General features: G+C 35.2%; 2 protein-coding genes across 2 annotated transcripts; one reads left to right on the plus strand and one right to left on the minus strand.

Annotated features, from left to right (window-relative positions):
* Nucleotides 1-1,159: 1,159 nt before the first annotated feature.
* LOC135692586 (uncharacterized) lies at nucleotides 1,160-13,808 on the plus strand. The gene is made up of 8 exons (XM_065210770.2): nucleotides 1,160-1,316; nucleotides 3,084-3,165; nucleotides 3,918-3,966; nucleotides 5,118-5,239; nucleotides 6,039-6,132; nucleotides 6,319-6,410; nucleotides 7,749-8,005; nucleotides 8,775-13,808. The coding sequence occupies exons 1-8, from the start codon at nucleotides 1,277-1,279 to the stop codon at nucleotides 8,912-8,914; spliced, it is 876 nt and encodes a 291-aa protein (XP_065066842.1). The 5' UTR covers nucleotides 1,160-1,276; the 3' UTR covers nucleotides 8,915-13,808.
* On the minus strand, nucleotides 10,664-16,427 carry LOC135692587 (protein lifeguard 4). Its single transcript, XM_065210772.2, has 7 exons — nucleotides 16,243-16,427; nucleotides 15,367-15,475; nucleotides 13,695-13,800; nucleotides 13,518-13,551; nucleotides 12,617-12,734; nucleotides 12,085-12,130; nucleotides 10,664-11,481 (listed from the first exon to the last, which is right to left on the minus strand). Exons 1-7 carry the CDS (start codon nucleotides 16,424-16,426, stop codon nucleotides 11,275-11,277), a joined length of 804 nt encoding a protein of 267 aa, XP_065066844.2. The 5' UTR covers nucleotide 16,427; the 3' UTR covers nucleotides 10,664-11,274.
* Nucleotides 16,428-17,669: the final 1,242 nt, after the last annotated feature.

The raw sequence follows: 17,669 nt of genomic DNA on the forward strand, positions 1-17,669 counted from the left end.
TGGCAATGTTCTTTTTGTGATGTACTCCTATGATTCTGAATCTGCTTTTACGATGTTTTTTTATGACAAAATGGCCCCCAGAGCCTAGTGGTTGATGCTGCCACTGCCAATTGAAGACTGAACATTTGAAATGAAGGTATCAATAAACAAGCAACTCATCGGCCAGAAGCCCTGAGAGACATTTCGAAGTGTTAATTCAGTATTCCCGTTTCTCATTGGCCCCCAACGCAATTCAGTGTTGAAGAATACATAACAGGCGTGACAAGACAAATATAAAAATAAATTATATCACAAAAAGTAGCAATCGTCACAAAGTACTCATTGCAGCATTGAAAAGTATGTAGAAGTACCAAGATGAAATAAATGGCGCTTGACGAAGGTTAGGCGTCGCTACAGAAGGAGTTGCTCCATTTGCTCTGAGGGCTTTGGAGAAGGAAATGGCGTGGGATCCCTTACATTTCTGTGTATGAGTGGGTATAGTTTGGCGTGCCTATTGAAAAGAGATGGATTCAACAGGCTTGAATGCAAGGAGGTTGGATCTGAATTGGCAATGTAGCAACAGAATTTTTTAATCTTATTCACTCTTATGTTGTTCAATGATTTGTGGTCAAAGATTTATTCTATATTTTGCAAGACTTTTCCTACTGTCTTGTTAAAATCATCGGTTCTAATTTGATTCTTTAATATGCTAGATCATATTTCCGGCTATATCCCCACAAAAACTTTCTTGCCGCCAACCATGGAATCGACCTTCACCAAAACCCTTCACCAAACAAACAGCGACGTCCTACTGAAGTTTTCCAGAAGGCAGACTTTTTGGGCCCCCAATTTTGATTTCCCGGTAAGGAAGGCCGATTCCAGTCCGCCCCCTGATATGATCCTGTAGTTCTATTTGAACACGTCCTGTTAAGAGTGAAGGATGCATTTCCAAGGATACAGTATGTCATCTTTCATTAACTGGAAGAAAGAAAAATTGAATGGGGTACTTTTTTGGCAAGGTGATGGAATTATCAAGCATTTCTATTACTTATGTTTCAGTTCAGTTTAAATTTCTAAAGTATTTGATGTTGTTTTTTGAAGTGTTATTGCAAACTTGATGCATGTGTGAAAAAGTAACATCGCTTCCAACTAAAAATCGATTTGAGAAAGAGGTCAAAGAAATGAGGCTCTTGTTAAATGGCCCCTGTTATCAAATTAAAAAATTCATTCTTGTCAGGTGGGAAAAGGAAAACGGAGAAGTTGATCTGATTTAGTCAACAGTTTGCCTGCCAATATCATGGAGAATGATGTGGATAAACGACTAGAAGCCTTGTTTGGTGAGCGTTCAAGTCTTATGTCTCTTTTTTATAGAAGGGCACTTAATAGGGAAAATGTGCTTTCAAAGCGCACCGTACCTTTGTGGGCCTAAGAACGGTATGTGCAATAGCGCACATAGCAACGATACACTTATGAGACTATAGTTCCACAAAAAAGATATTTTATAACATTTCAAAATACGAGTATCCTGTTAGTATCTGGTGTTCTAGGATTTAGAGAAATTTCAATCATTGATAACAGAAAAGAATACAAGACATTGATAAGATGCTATATCTGATACTAATGTGTCCAAAATAACAAACTTAACCGCATTACTGCTAGAATATGTTTCTTACTTCATTTCAGTTTTGAATCAAACTCCTTAAGAATTCTCGGGAAAAAGCCAAATTACAAAAAAGCTATAACTGAAATGAACAGAAAAGCCAATTGATAGGCTTCAAAAACAAAACTCTCAATGGGACACTTAAGGGCTGATCCCTTTGATGCTTATTAGAGCATCAGCAAATATAAGCACAGATACTAAAAGCAGGGTCAAACAAAATAGCCAGAAACAGGCAAGAACCATCCAGAATTGGAAGGAAAACCCTGGAACTGGCAAAAATTCGAGCAAACACTAAATGAGTAACAGTGAGATTTCCAATAGCAGGTCAAAGCTACTTTGCAATATATTTCAATTAGGAGTCTGCAATGTAATAATATCCAGCATCTGATATAATCAGGGCTTTCACGTTAAAAAAATAATGTGCGCACTAAAAAACTCGCATGATAAGATAAGGCGCGCGAATCAAATTTATTTGTTAACACAGAGCATTAAAGATTTTCTATTGAAACATTAAACATGACAAAACTTTTGAAATGGACTGAATTCTACGCATTGTAAAGCATGTTCGTGTTTCCCTCACGAGTTATTGTGAACGGTACTCTTTGGTATAGAGAGGTTTCAGTGACTTAAGAAATGTGACGAAGTTTCAATTCTGTTCAGCAAAGTTAAAGAAAAGAACAGACAAAAATAGCTTTAGCAAATAAAACAAAAAGAAGGCCCCGTTTGAGCAACATCCGTTGGAAATCAGGCCCTGTTCCTATTACTCCGCTTTTATAGGAAAACAGAGCTGAATGAATCGCTCAAAAACAGAGACATTTATAATGATTTTCCAAGTTATCAACCAAAAACGTTTGAAAACGAATCATTTTAATGGACACAGCGAAAAAGAAGTCGTCGGAGAACAGAGTCATTTAGAAACGAATTGTTTTAATGAGAAAATCGAAAACGGAGTCATTTAAAAACAAATTTGTTCATCTTCAGTTTCAAGATGAGCTTAAACAAAGGATACGAAAACAAACAAGACAGAGTAATGGGAAAACCTTCATTTCCGTTTTGGCCAAAACAGTGTGGGCCGGAGCAATGGGAACGGCTCAAAAATAACAGAAACTGAATGATCGGAAGACATACGAAAACAGAGCAGTTGAAACAAGGATTCGATGTCAAACTTCTGTTTCTAAAAAGAGTTTCTTAAGTGGTTTGACCTATCAGCATCCGGCAATCGCGCTCTTCACGGGAAATATTTATCACTGGATGTGCGACTAATCACTCTCAAAGGTAACCTTAGGCGCAGGCCTGCACTCTCGCGCGCTATCACGCGCCCCCTGATAATCGTAGGGTTGTTTTGAGAAAATAAACTTTTGGGAACAAACTTTTAAAAAATTTAGAACATAGATGTAGAGCATTATACTTTCAACTGATAGAAATGTTTTAATTTTTTTCAAAGGTTTTATCAAACAAGAGAAAAAAGTTGTCACACAGGAACTGAGAGAAATTATACGAGGGATTGCCAAAAATGGAAGATACATGTAAGAAATAATTTCAAACAATTTTGCCATTATTTAAGAACTGTGTTTTCATATTGAATTTTTACTAGGTGTTTCTTTTCATAGGTTCTGCATGATGATCCTTAGCCATTTTATGATTTAAGACAAAAAGATGTTACTTTAAAATCAATTTGGCCAAATACAGATGTTTTTAGATTCTAATTGCTTTTCAGTTCAAGTCAGTATAAAAACCATGCGATGTCCCTTTCAATCCTTCCTTTTTGCTAATTTTTTTACTGCATTAGAGTGTGACATTCATTGAAACTTTTTTTCAACATTATTTTGAAAAAAATATCAAGCAGTTGTATTTTTTGAAAGAACCAAATTACATGTTTTTGAATAATCTTTTTCCAAATGTCAGTTTCCTATTTTAAAGTCAAGATATTTTATTTTTATTTGTAAAGGATGCTTCACAACAGAATATTGAAGTGGTTGCTTCATGTTTTTGCATTCTTGTATAATACCCATCTAGGCATAAAGCCTGTAATGTTCATTTTGAAATAATTAGGACATTCATAAATGTTACACTCAGGAGTTTATAACAAATAAAACTTTGATGTTTTTTGCCATTTCAAATATAAGTAACAGGTACATCCAGGTTATATTTTAATCATTAGCAATGCTAAGCTTGCAAGTTGTATCACATTATTCATCTTATTTTTAGTGTTAGATTGCATCACTTTTTAATTGACTCCACATGTCAAAGATGTAACATTTTGTTTTTTACTAATCAGATACCAGTGGGAATATTTGAAGCCTTTGTACGCTCATGAACTAGAACAGGTGTGAATTTTCTTCTTATTTTTGGATTTACTTATTAGCTAAATAATTCAAGAACAAGTAACTTTAGGAAATCAACATTAATGACTGATGTGTTTCATGCATGTTTTAAATAAAAATTAATTTATGTAAATGTCAGGCATGTTTATTTTTGGAGACAAGAATGGTTTATAAATGCAAGCATTGAGGGTGTGTTAGATAATAATGATAGGATTTTAGTGCCAAATCCATCAGGTCCCTAGAAATGGATATAATCAGGGGTGTAGGACTGAGTCCCCCTCGTTGATGCCCAAAATTGGCCAATTTTTACTTTTGCTATTGTTTTTGCAATGTTTTGTGCAAGAGCCCCCTTATTATTTTGATAGCACTACACCACTGATGAAATGTCATTTTTTACAATATTACACTTTTAACTGTGAGATAAAGAAAATGAGAAAAAAAAATTGAAAGTATTGGCAATACTAAATTACTACTTACTACCAAAATATATTTTCCCCTAATCAAAGCAGAATCAACCAAATAACACAATAATATTGGGGAAATGTTGCATCCCACATCCCTTGCTTAGTCTGTCCTTGCTCGGAGAGTGTAATAGCAACCATTAATGACTGGGTTTATTTGTATGAAATAATCATCAATTTTTACTTGTGTTACAGCAGTAATGTTTTCATGATAAGTCTTTAAGCCATGGATGAACTATATTTGCTTTATTTCATAGCTGTTTTACACACAAGCTATATCTAAGGGAAATAGCTTGTATTTTTAAAGAATGGGAATTGTCACTAGAGCTTCCTGAGCCATTCATCAATCTTCTTCATTATGCATGCACTAAATGGAATCATCATGAAAATAGTCCCTGAAATCTTTATCTTATGAATTTGCACAAAATGTCTAAAAATTGTTATTTCAATATATCTAACCCACAAATTTGTAGACTGTTGCTATCCTGTCTGTTATCCAAATGCTTCATGGATTATGGACAGAGTTGAACACACTTTGTTTTCTAGAACAGAAAGTAGCGTAATAGAGCACACAGCTCAACAGAGTAGCATAATAGAACCCTCCTTTTCTAAACACCAATACATAGTGATCAGTTTTAGTTTATACAAAATACAAACAGTGTAATAGTGTTGTTAATTTGTGTGCTTTTCAAGGTGATGGACCATTTCATTGAAAATTTCCCACCAAAGAGTGCAAGTGGTGTTGATATAGACAAGGTCAACGAGCTGAAAAATGAAAGAAGCTCCATTTTAAAAATATTTAATAATTTTTCCAGGTCAGTTGCTTTTTTTCTCTGAACTTGATTTTATCATTTGATAATTCAACAAAATCTTATTAATCAGTCTAGTCCATGTGCTTTTTGTATTTTAATACATCACATTTTCTATCTTATTAATGATTTTCTGTTAGATTGTTATTCAGATAAGACTATTGGGTAATTTTCATCACACTTATTCAGTGTTTTCATTCATTCACAGTTAATCTTGTTATAGTAAGAAATAAAAATTTGAATTCGGTTCAATGGACATGAACTGCAAGAAGTCAACCAACCTATGTTTAACTGAAACTCTGTTGTATTCTTATTAAAGTTTACACATTCCCAGGTCATATTAAAAAAAATAAAGGGCAAGGCACATTTAATATTGTTACTCAAAGTCAGATGATCCTTTTATCAATACAACAGTTAACATCCATTATTGGAGCAATAACTATCTGGCCTAAGAATTATCTTTGCTGCCCACAGGGAGTTATTATTTGGTTGCAGATGGGAGAGGGGGCTAATTAATATGAACAATTGTTTAGTGTTTCATTTAAAGTACTTTTTTGGAACTATCAAGAAGGGGGTTGTCGCAAAAGAAAGTTAAAAGTAACAGATAAGAAATGAAGAAGTTTTTTATCAAGAGATAGCCTCTAACTAACTATATCTTTCTTTTTTGTCACAGAAACATGCCCAAAGCCATACCCTTTCATCAGTAAACATATTAAAGTTTCTGTTAATAACCAACACCTATCAATATATATCTATTGCATAATCACCTCATATATATGTATGTGTTGATCCTTCTTTTTTGCAGTGCACCATTTACTATACAAAGGGTTTCTGAACTCCTAATTCAACCACGAAAACATTACAAGACTTGTGCCAAATTCTTAAGAGGCCTTAATAAGGTATATGATAAACGGTTGCCATTCATTGTTTTTGTGGTGTTTTGCTCAATTCTGTTGCCAATGTTTTTTTGAAATCATGTATTCAAATTCATAATCATACAAGCCAACATAAATGTAAGGGTGTTTGATGATCTGTTGTAATCCCTCATGACACTTGATTAAAATCATGGCGGGTTTTTCTTGTAGAACCTTTCAGTTGTCAGCACTGTGGACCCAGAAGAGTCAGAAACAAGCACAGTAGACCCAATAGATTCAGATCATGATGACATCCCTCCAAAGTAAGTTTGTGAATGCTATTAACAGTAGACAGCTGTTGAAATGAATGGAAATTTGGCTAGCTCTTAAAAACAACCCCTGTGAATGCTCTCCCAAAGCATTTACTTTAATTGATTCATACTTCTGGCCAGTTTATTTTCCTGTTTGACAAAAAGATTCAACATCTCTCGATCTTGTTTTGCTAATTAACAGTGTACCCAATAATGAGGATTCATTCATGTTTGCAACATGTCAAGGGGAGAGTAACCACTTTGTCCCTCTTGTGTTATAACCATACATTTATTAAGAAATATAAGTTAAGTTTTAACCATATTTATAGGCAGTTTTGTTTTTCATCATATCAATATTATGCTCTGACTTTTGTGCATTTGAACCTGACATTTATTTATGAAAACTGATTGTTCTCTTGCAAAATGACTTTTTCAGACTCAAATAAATTTTAATTTTTCAAATTGAGCTAGAAAGTCAAAATAGTGCAGTTTTTCAGTATTTAAGACTGCGAAAAGAAACTTTGTATTCAAAGATTTAGCCATATATGATGTATTAAAGTACTGCCCAAACCCAAATAACAGATTAGCCTGACAAATCTTGCTTAAGATTTTCTAAAGTACGATTTTCTACTCAATAGACTGGAAAATTCTTGCGCGGACAAGTTCATTTTGAAAATTTGCTACTGCGAGCCCCAAATCACGCACATTTAGAAATTTGTATTGTTAATAGTATATAATGTTATTAATTATTGACTTTGCGCGGTCAATATGCAAAATCGCGCGGATTGAAAATTAGAGTACGCGGGCAAATTATTGCTGCCGCGCTACAAAGTTTCCAATCTGATTTTCTACCGCTATAACAACTTGTGGGTCCAATATTAGTAGATTCGATAAAGGGATTCATGTGATTCCGCATTGCTCCCCAATCCAGACAGATAAAACGGGCATGCAGATAAAACGAATCATTTTTCTTCTCACGTTATTTTCGATCCACACATCGTTATTATCCGACGTTTATACTCTGAAGTTTATGGACGAAAAATGCTTTAGTATGCTATGTTTCCGCTTTCGTGCTAGCTTCAAATTTTGCGGTACCAAAAACGTGTTTGGATTCTTATGATCAAACAATAATATATTGAGTGCGGCTGTATCGATTACCAATATTCTATACTGTTAACTATCACCTCACGTTGTTTAGACTTGGCTCTTACAAATTTCGGAAACACAGAGTCTGACTGACATAGCTAAAAGAATCCTCAATTTACATTTGGCAGCTCTGCAAAATTGTATTCGTCTTAAGTTTGATGTTTGCATTTTCTAAATATTTGATTGCCCGAACCTTCGTTGTAGAAAAATCAAGTTAGATAATGAAGAAGAGTCAAGGCCGGACAATGGAAACTGTAGCCCAAACGAAGAAAAAATGTCGATGACCAATGGAATTTCTGAGGAAAGGAAACTTGATGCCGTAACTGAGCAAACTCTGCCACCACATGACCAATTACCTGAGGTTGTGGAGGGACTGGCTTCGCAGGGGGATGCCAAAAGCGAAAATTCGCCTACGGAGACAGTTCCAGATATGAATCCGCCTGCACAGACTTACGACCAAGGTAAGCTAGTACCTTGTATTCCTGAAGGATATGCATCCGGAATGTTCATATGGGGGTAATTGCAACATAGACCGGATGTACCCTTGCCTAGCCAACAGTGTTTACAAAGACCATCGTTACATTACAATTAACGAATCGCTACACCAAATTTGAGTGAAAGGCGCATACTGTCCGGGACCCAATCCCACAAACCTTTGCATCCAATGACAGAGAATGAAACCCGATTTTCGACGTTCTGTTATCCTCTAATCATTTTATTGGAATGTTGTTTATTGACAAACAAACTATAGATTGCCAGTCCAATCAAACAAAATGTTTTGTTGAGTAGCTGGAAGTTAGATAGATCATTGTATTACCTGATAGCTCACTTTTAGCTTGATTCTCCCTCCCTCTCCATAAAAAGTCAAACGAAAGCAGATTATGGAAGATCCTCATTTACTTAGAGAAAAATGTTGTCATTAATGCAATACAAAGCATTCCCTCGGCTAATGAATTTCCGTATCCATCACATCAGAGGAACATTTCGCATACTACCATTTCTTATTTGCAGCTTACAAGAGTGTCCCTTTTTGCCTACATGTGCCCTTTCCCTCTCTTTTCCAAATGCTTCCTACATCTACATCCCCCCTGATTGCTCAACGTTTCTACTGACATACCTCCCTGCTATTGACTAGAAAATTACCACTGTTTTTCACACGCATTTGCACTTTTTCTTGTCTCATTCTGTTATGTTTATTGCAGAGTGTCATTAGAATGTTTTAATTTTCAGAACAAGGGACAACATGCATAACGAAATCATCAAGCGAGGAAAGTTATGAAACCGGACAAACAGACATAAACACTGGAGACAATACTGAGCAGAAGTCTGAATCAAAAACCAACGTGACTGTACCTGACACACCTTTATGAAACCAAGAATTCAATAAAGTCACGATCCAGAGAAACAAGGTCAGACCAGGACCATTTCTTTTTTATAAGCTTGAATCTTAAAGGTATGACCCCACGTTGTTTACATGGTTTTATCATATTGTAGGTACTTCATGTAAAAATATCACTTATATATACTTAGAGGAATTAGGTAACTGGTAGTTGTTTTCGTGCAATGTTTGCTTTGTTTTAGTATATAAACATTTAAGGGTTTTGTTTTTTAGTGATATAGTATTTGAGGTCACGAACATTAAAAAAAATAGAACTTAATTGATCACTCTTTAGTACTTGTTAGGGTTAACTAATTGCTTCAGAAATGCTTATTCGCCTGTTTGTAGGGGGCAGGGGCAGACACTTGGTCAAATATCGAGGGACAAGCCTATTGTTTTATTAAGATGATGTCACATTTCCCATTGTATTGGAACAAAATACCATTGTTTCCTAAATTTTTTGGGGTGTCACCCCCTCACCCTCAGGGGGCTTTGCCAGAATACTGACTAGTTAGTCTGGATTCCATTTAAATTGTCATATTCCACAAACAGAAGGGTAAAGAAGAAATGCCCCTCCTGATATGCTTTAATGCACCACTGTATTCTAAGGAACTAGCCTTTTTAAATCACTTTTTATTTCCACTTTAATTCACTAATTTGAAAGATATATTCTCCCCTCATCCAGTTTTTGGGTGGTTATTAATTTCCAAATTTTGTTTTCCGTACCTTAGCGGTGTTATTCGCATACATCAAATCTGTTAGATGCCATTTTTCCAAATTGTCAGACTGGACTTAGTTTACAGGTAGCATAAACCTTTAGCATATTGAGCTGTAAACAGTCTAAGAAAGTTGTAAAGTTGGCTTATGTTGCCCAATGTCACATGTCCTGTGAAAATGATATAAAATATGGATGCATGATAATTTTTTTATAAAAGCCGTTTGAGTTTGAAAGACATGTGCTATGCTGCAAACTTCAGTTGCTGCCCATTGCATCTCAATTGTAATGCTTAATTGAGGCCTTTTGTGTACATTCGGGACATGTTACTTTGTGGATAAGGTGTATTTCATCTATATAGCTGTATAAATGGTCTTGGGGGGGGGAGAACTTGTGGCTGTATATTTCATCTGGGGGGGGGGAGGAAAATGAATTGTTAGAAAAGGAAGACTTAAACCTGGGTTTAAACCCACAACATTAAACAAGGCATGCTTTGTGATATATTTGTTTGGCCATTTTGCTATTTGCCTTCCCTTAAAAGTGCACGATTCCTCCCCTGAATTTTATCAGAATATGGTCTGCCAAAATGTTTTTTGTTAGGGGTATGTCATATTTTAATTTTCAACTGTACTTTCAGAAATGTGTTTTCCTGACATGATGCAGATAATTTTGTTGAAAATTATAGCCATAACTGCAAGAAAAAGGGAGTTGTGGTTTCTATGGGCTATGCCAATTAACCTCCCTCCTAGGCCTGGCCATAAGACTTTTAGCCGAGGAGCAGTAAACAGCTCTCCTATTAACTTCCAGGTGAGCTATTTGTAAAAATAAGAATAAAAAAACTTTATTTCAAGGAGAGCTATTTTCTTTTTAGAGCAGTTTAGGAGAGCAATATGTAGCTCCACTCCAGCGTTTGAGGAGAGCCTTGGGGAGAATGAGGCCTGCTCCCTCCACCCACTTTTTACTGCCATCACCACCACTAGCCATAATCAAAGAGGTATTATTAAGACATAACTAGGAAAAGACAACTTTTTAAACATTATAATGTAATTTTCACATACTTGTCAAATATCTTTCAAGTTAGGATTACAGCAAAGCAGTGTCATACTGTGTTGCAGTACTCTGGATAGTACCACGTGTGAAAACTTACTGATTAAAAAGTTTTCTCCAGCGAATAAAGACTATAACAAGTTCATATAATTAGGAGACTTAAATGTTTTGTTAAAGACCAGAAAATAAAAATATTTTCAAGTGTAGACATTATTCAGCGCTCTAAAACCTAACCACCTGTAGCACAGGCTATTAATAAATGCTTTTCTATTTTGTGAATAGGACAAGTATTGCTGGCTACCTGCTTTTGCAAACCCGTCATAGGATTTCATGCTTATTTTTGCATAAAATCCTACACTCTAGGTAGCTGCCTCTGTTGACAATTGGCATGCAACCAACCAACTGCCACAAGGAAACATTCAACTTAAATGGACAGACTTTCTTTATTAAGTCCAAATTCCTCTGAAAGCTTTGAAATGTGTGTATGTTATGTTAAGCCATTTAACAAAATCAAACAGCAAAACATTGAAGTTATCTTACTTAGCCCCAACTCCAGAATTAATAACTAAATTATGGTAGTGTAATAGATGTCAATTTTTCTTCATTGCATCAAGAATCTTGAGGATCTCCAAAAACAGGTTGATAATGTCCAAGTAGAGGTTGATTGCTGCAACAATGTATTCTTCAGGAGACAATTTGTGGAGTAACAAATGTGTATCAAACACAATAAAACAGGAAAAGATTATTGCTCCAGCAACCGCCATACCAAGATACAGGATGTCACTTGGCATAAGAATCTGTTAAAGAAATTAAACAACAAATTGATAATAATAATCAATTTTAAAAGTTTGTCATCAATAGTAGGAAGCTCTTAAAAAATTGTAAAAAAAACATAAAACATTGTAAAAAGATTCAACAAGAACTCATGAGTCGGGTTAGAGTAAAACTGCTCTATATGTCATACATAACTGCATATAGAAGATCTACAAAAACTAATTTGCAAGCTATAACATAAAATGAAATAGTACATATCTAGGTGAGTTTTTTGACATCTACAAATCCATAAAATAATGCTTCAAACTTTTCTGTTGCTAAAGATTTTGACTTTTTTAACCAAGGAAGAAGAGAAACAAGGATAACGAGATAGATAGCTCTACCAACTTGTGGATAAATAGCATCCTGAAGCCTGCAGTTTTGGAATTTTTTGACAAGAAACCTGTAGTTTTGAAAGTGTTGAAAGTTTCTGCTGCAGAAATCAATAAATATATGGTAATCTTCAGGAGGAAACAGATCCATTAATATTTCTAAGCTTTCTTAGATCAGGTATGGCTTTCTATATTGAAAGTAGCTGAGCATACAGTTTCTGTTATTCTAGCAAAAGTTTAATGTACACAACTGACCTGCATGAATCCAGCCACTATGAAAATCCACAAAATGTTGAAAAGCCTAAAAATAAAGACAAATTTGAAAAGTGTTTTAATGCAAGTATACCAGATTGAAAAGTATGCTAGACTTAAAGCGCTTTCCCCGTGCAATTATTTTATCCTTCATTCTGCCAGCACATTATTAAAAATCTGCCGTAGATTTAGCGCATAATGTTTGTTTATCTGGTCATGTTCACGGGAAATATTCCACCATTTAAACTTCTAACTTTGGATAACAAGAAAAAACAAAATAACAGTGACATTATTCCAGAAATTATTTGTACTGTTCACATATTTCTGCATGTCAAGTTCATAATAAAGATTCAATCTAGAGTTACTACCTCTAGATAAGGCTCCAATTTATCATGTGCTTTTTTCAAAAATTTAAAATCAATTTTGCAGAGAGGCAATATTCAATTTCAGAATTACAACTATTTTAGAAGTGCCATGCTGGACATTCGATTTTCTTTCCTATCAAGAAATTAAGAAACAAATTCCAAATTCATACCCAGCTCCCCAGTTGCTGAAATCTTTTTTGCTTTGGAAAGTATACACAGTTAATGCCATGGTGGTCCCAACAGTAAGCATGAAGGCTTGCAGGACAACAAATTGGTCAAAGAATGTCACTGTACAGAAAAAATGAATTTATTTTGTTATTGTTAAACAGTTTTGAAGACCATAATATTACAGCAAACTAAATTATTTGATTAGTTATAATAAATTAAGCAGAGATATAAAATAAAATATAACACCAGAGTATCATTATTTAGACAAAAATTATCTCGTTCTAAATTATATCGTCCTAAAGCTAAGCTCCTAGATAACATGATAATGACTTTAGACCATATTTTAGACCATCTGAATTACATGAAAATTATGCCTATCAGCATGTCTTGTAGAATTATGGGGAACATGTGACCTTAACAAGATGAAATTGTGGAAGCAGCTGGGTAACATTTAGTTAAAGACTTGAAAAAAACAATAGTTAGTAGTTTTAATTAGAAGATGTCATAGAATTCAAGAAGACTAAGATTTTTTAAAAAGTTGAAAGTAGACTTCCAAATAAATGATTACTTCTTCTATATTTCTGTATTTCCTGTGTTTTGAATATGTAATTTGGAAAACTGGGTCAGTCGATGAATTATTTTGTAATCATTAGTCTTGATGCAATGGTAGGAATCCTATGTGTGAACTGAAATTTTTTCAAATATACTAACATTTAATTATACCTTGAATTTGGACAATGGCTTGCGAACATAAGGCAATATAAATGTAACAAGCTTAATAGAAACATATTGCATAGTTTTTATTCAAGTTTGCATTTGGTTGGTAATAACAAGAATCTCTTTGAAAGGCATGCGATCATTGAAATCAGAGAATAGAAAGCCTAAAGGAAACTGGGTACTTACCAACAGTTCCAATGGTGTATGCTTCACAAAGTGTCTAGAAAAAGTAGCAGGTAGGATTGATTAGATAAATGTCACTAGACGACTGATAAACACACTTCTTGATAAACACACTTCATGATAAATTACGGTTCCAAAAGTATTATATGTTTAAACTAAAGAAAAAATAAAAAAACTCACAAAAGCAGCAAGTAAGTAGAAATTGGTTGGTGCTTCTCTTCTTTTGACCATCAAAGCAATGACTAGGATCAGAGACATGATCATGCCAACCATAAGAAGTCCAGGACTGTGTTGGATTGCAAAGAGATTTTAAAAATGAGAACACATCAAGCACAATACAGTCAAAATGCACTTAAAAAAATGATTATTTGGGCAGAGGTGGCGCCAGAAATCTTTCAACAGAGGGGTTGGAGCTTCCGACAAGGAGGCTAAAATGACTAAAATAAGCAGTTTTCGTAGGTTTTTTGTCAAATTTGCTCCAACAATAACCTAAAATTTCCTCCGATGGGGGGGGGCTAGATGCTTCTGACGGAGGGGCATCCCCTAGCCCTCCCCTGGTGCCACCACTGTATTTGGGTGACAGAGGCCCCCTTCTCTAAAATTGCTTTTGCATCAGCTACCTCCATATCAAGCAAGGATACAGTTTGTTTATCTTTTGATTATTGTTCATATTGAGTTGTGCCAGAAATGAGTAGTGTTAGAGAAAAATTGCTACATTTTTTGCTTGGCCACAAAATCTTGCAATTCATAACTATTAGTACTGGTACAAGCACCGTACAATATGGAATGTATTTTCCAGCCAGCTTGTAGTTCTTGTTGTCTGATGCTTCAAAAAGAACAAAATGATTCTTAATCTCAAAGCAACTTTATTTGAATGTCTGAGTACAGTTTTTGATGGAGATTAACCTGTCATTATAGGTTATCTTGAAAAGATCAATACTTCAGTAAGCTATTTCCATTAAGAGGAACCATTTCACAAACACATCACTAAAGAAGGTATTTGCCAGCCCCTAAGAATACTTGCAGGAATCACAAGAATCCTGATCATACTGTCTATATGCTGCTCATCAGTGGCAGATCCAGGGGGCTCAAAGAGTGCTTGGGAACTGGTCAGATTTTGAAAGTACTGTTTCTTCTCCTCCTGTTTCTGTGTTTGTTTTTCCGAAGGGACATTGTGGATGTTTTTGTGTTTTACTGGGGCCCGAATTGCTTTGACTCAATCGCTTATTCACAGCTCTTTTCTCAAAATTTCGAACAGAATCTATCAGGTAAGGCGGTGACATAATCTTTCATAAAAAAATAGGGTGACATGCCAAGATGCATTTAATTAGGCCATATTACTAGTTGTTTTGAGTTTTGCAAACACAAATCACTGTTGTTTGAGTTGGGGTAGTTGTGACAAAGCGGTACTTGAAATGTTGTGATATTTGGTTTTTTTTCTATTTGCTAAAAATAAAAATCAGCTATCCCCCATTGTGATTTTTGTAGACTAGGAAGAATAGCTTAGAACTTTAGCACGACTTTTGGAGTACAAGAGGGTGTGTAAATGCCTGTCAAAGGTCTTGGAAAACCAAAAAAATTAATCAATGAAAGAGAAGTAAAATTCTGTTTTCAACACATTCCAAGCTGAACGATACATTTCAACCAATGTAGAACATTTTCTAAATTTTCATGGAAAAACATGCTTCTATTTTGTACAATAATTTCCTTGTTAATAAAGCCCATCTTATTTACATAACATCACCAACAAAAAAAGGGAAAGGGAAATTTTTTGGTTGTGGTCCAATAAACTGAGCACCAGTCAGAAAATTTCCTGGATCCGCCCCTGCTCATAGTAGGAAAATTAGAATACCTTTGTTGAACAAAGTCTTTTATTGACTCTGTGTACATAAACACTCCAGCAGTGATTGTTGTCAGGAGCAGCTGTGCTGTCAGGATTCCATAGACCTTTCTGATGAAGCCTAGAACATTACAACACCTGTCAGTTATTCAAATGACATACTAAATGCTAGTATTAAATGTCAAATTAAAAGGTTAGTAAAAGCTGACTAAAATTCACCTTTAGAGGTGTATGCTTTGCAAACCTTTGCCTGGTGGCATTGCAACACAAAAACAGTGATGCAAAGCTGCATTTATAACTGGCATCAAGCATGATTAAAAGTCTACTTGTGTGTACTTTGTGATATAATCTGTGTGATCATCAAATAATATGGATGCATAATAAATTGAAATACACTTTTTTCATAAGAAGATTATTTGTCCAAGGCTTCTTGCTCTTATTTTTTGGCAACACGAGGATCAAGTGTACTTAATATTATTCTTAAATTTCAAAATTGATTTTCTGCAACTTCATAAAATATCGTTTCTAAGACCACTATCAGGCGGGTTTGAAGGACACAGGTTGAATGGTTGCATGGTTGAATAGCTAACGAAACACATGTTTGTCGTGCTTGCGAAAAAATTACAAAATGAGAAAAATCACGAAATGTTGCGGGTAATTGTATTCTTAGGCCAAGATGGGTGCTTCAAAACGAATTCACTTTTGCATTATTTTCGTTAAGTCGGTACTGATCTTTTTGCTATTTCGGTCAGCTGCTTCATGTTGCTAGTGAATGCATGAAAAAAAACTCGACCCGTGCCTTAAAAAACTCAATCTGTCTGTCCGTGTTCGTGCTTTACATAACAAATCATTATATCAAAACAGATTTATTGAAAATCAAGATATTACCAAGTCTGACTTGTAGTTGTGACTGTGCTACTGTAGCCGAACGAAACAAATCATCGTGTGCTGAAGGGCCACTCATTTTATCGAGAGGGTCATCCATCTGGATTGCATGAAACGTCGCCATTTTCTCTATTTTCAAAGCGAAACAAATTGAAGCTTCCAGCAACATCAACACCAACACCAACATATATAATGACGTAAGCACCCATGTACATGTAATCAGTAATCACAGGCATCGCGCAATGAGGCTAATTGGCAAATCGGTATCCATGATCAGTGATTGGTATCGCCATATTTATGTCGTTTTCTATGGCAACGCTTTAAAAAATGTAGGGTGTAAGGCAATTTTAATTAAAAATACTTACAATATGAAGAGAAATGCAAATATAACGCATCAAAATTAGTCTAGGTCCATAGGTTCCAACACAAGTTGGAAAGTGGCGAGAGGTGGCAGGTACAAAGAGATTCAGTAGAAAAACTATTTTGAAAAGGTACGGGGCATAGCGCCCATTATCGAGGGTCCTGGATAAATGAACAAGAAAGTTGAAATAACAGCAGAAGCGATGGAAACAACTGAAGCAACCGTGTCAGGCAAGAGTTAGCCTGGGCAAGAGTGAATGCAACATTTGAGCTAAAGACGTTTCTGAGGAGGATCAGGCTATCAGTCCATAGATTTGCAAAATTTTTGCATAAAGAGTATGGAAAAGTTGCTGCTGGGATTAAGGAAATTATTGAGGCTGAGCTGGGGGGGGGGGGGGCAACTTGTTTCTCTTATTTTCCTTATTATTTTAGCAGCCTTAGAATCGTGTCTGGAAATTTAACCCTGTTTTTTACTTTTCTTTCTTTTTGAAAATTTTACCTTGTATGTATATATAGAATGTTGTTGTCACTCTTTCCATTGGTACTCTTTGAACTGTCAAAGTGTGAGGACACAGGGTTGTCATTTGAACAGTATCACGTGACAGTAGCATTCTGCACTATCATTGCATCATCAATTGTAAATCTGTGTTTTGTGCATTGCGTAATTATTGTCTTAGGTTTATGTTGTTAAAGTATAAAAAAGTGGTTTTGTAAGTTAGTTTTAGTCTTGTTGTTAGATTGGTCGAGCACAAGCCTGTAGCCAGGCCAGTGGAGTAACTCCCCACAACTGTTGCAGGCAAACGTTTCAGCAATTTTCCTTTTCAACTTTTTGCTTAGCAGCGAAAGGTTTTTTTGTTTTATGAGTGCCAATCACATCCTTAAGTTCTTCATGGATAAAAGCGACCCCAATAAACATTTTTTCTTCCATCAGTATTATCTGGACTCAATTGCCATGGCAATCCAATGAAAACGACAAAAAACCCATTAAAAATTGCAGACAAAATTCTCGGGGTGGCAAACAGCTGGTATTCTCTTGTTCTTGTTCCCCTTGGATACAGGCCTGGTCGAGC

The sequence above is a fragment of the Rhopilema esculentum genome, chromosome 3 (genome assembly GCF_057945365.1).
Source record: "Rhopilema esculentum isolate cy_ngs chromosome 3, ASM5794536v1, whole genome shotgun sequence".
NCBI lineage: Eukaryota > Metazoa > Cnidaria > Scyphozoa > Rhizostomeae > Rhizostomatidae > Rhopilema > Rhopilema esculentum.

What these genes read in the sequence shown, in the direction of transcription:
- LOC135692586 (XM_065210770.2), top strand. Translation starts at nt 1,277, where the DNA reads ATGGAGAATGATGTGGATAAACGACTAGAAGCCTTGTTTG. An exon ending in ACGCTCATGAACTAGAACAG is followed by an intron (nt 3,967 to 5,117) that starts GTGTGAATTTTC and finishes GTGCTTTTCAAG; the next exon opens with GTGATGGACCATTTCATTGA. An exon ending in ATATTTAATAATTTTTCCAG is followed by an intron (nt 5,240 to 6,038) that starts GTCAGTTGCTTT and finishes TCTTTTTTGCAG; the next exon opens with TGCACCATTTACTATACAAA.
- LOC135692587 (XM_065210772.2), bottom strand. Translation starts at nt 16,426, where the DNA reads ATGTTGGTGTTGGTGTTGATGTTGCTGGAAGCTTCAATTTGTTTCGCT. An exon ending in ACAACTACAAGTCAGACTTG is followed by an intron (nt 15,476 to 16,242) that starts GTAATATCTTGA and finishes GTAATGTTCTAG; the next exon opens with GCTTCATCAGAAAGGTCTAT. An exon ending in AAAGACTTTGTTCAACAAAG is followed by an intron (nt 13,801 to 15,366) that starts GTATTCTAATTT and finishes AATCCAACACAG; the next exon opens with TCCTGGACTTCTTATGGTTG.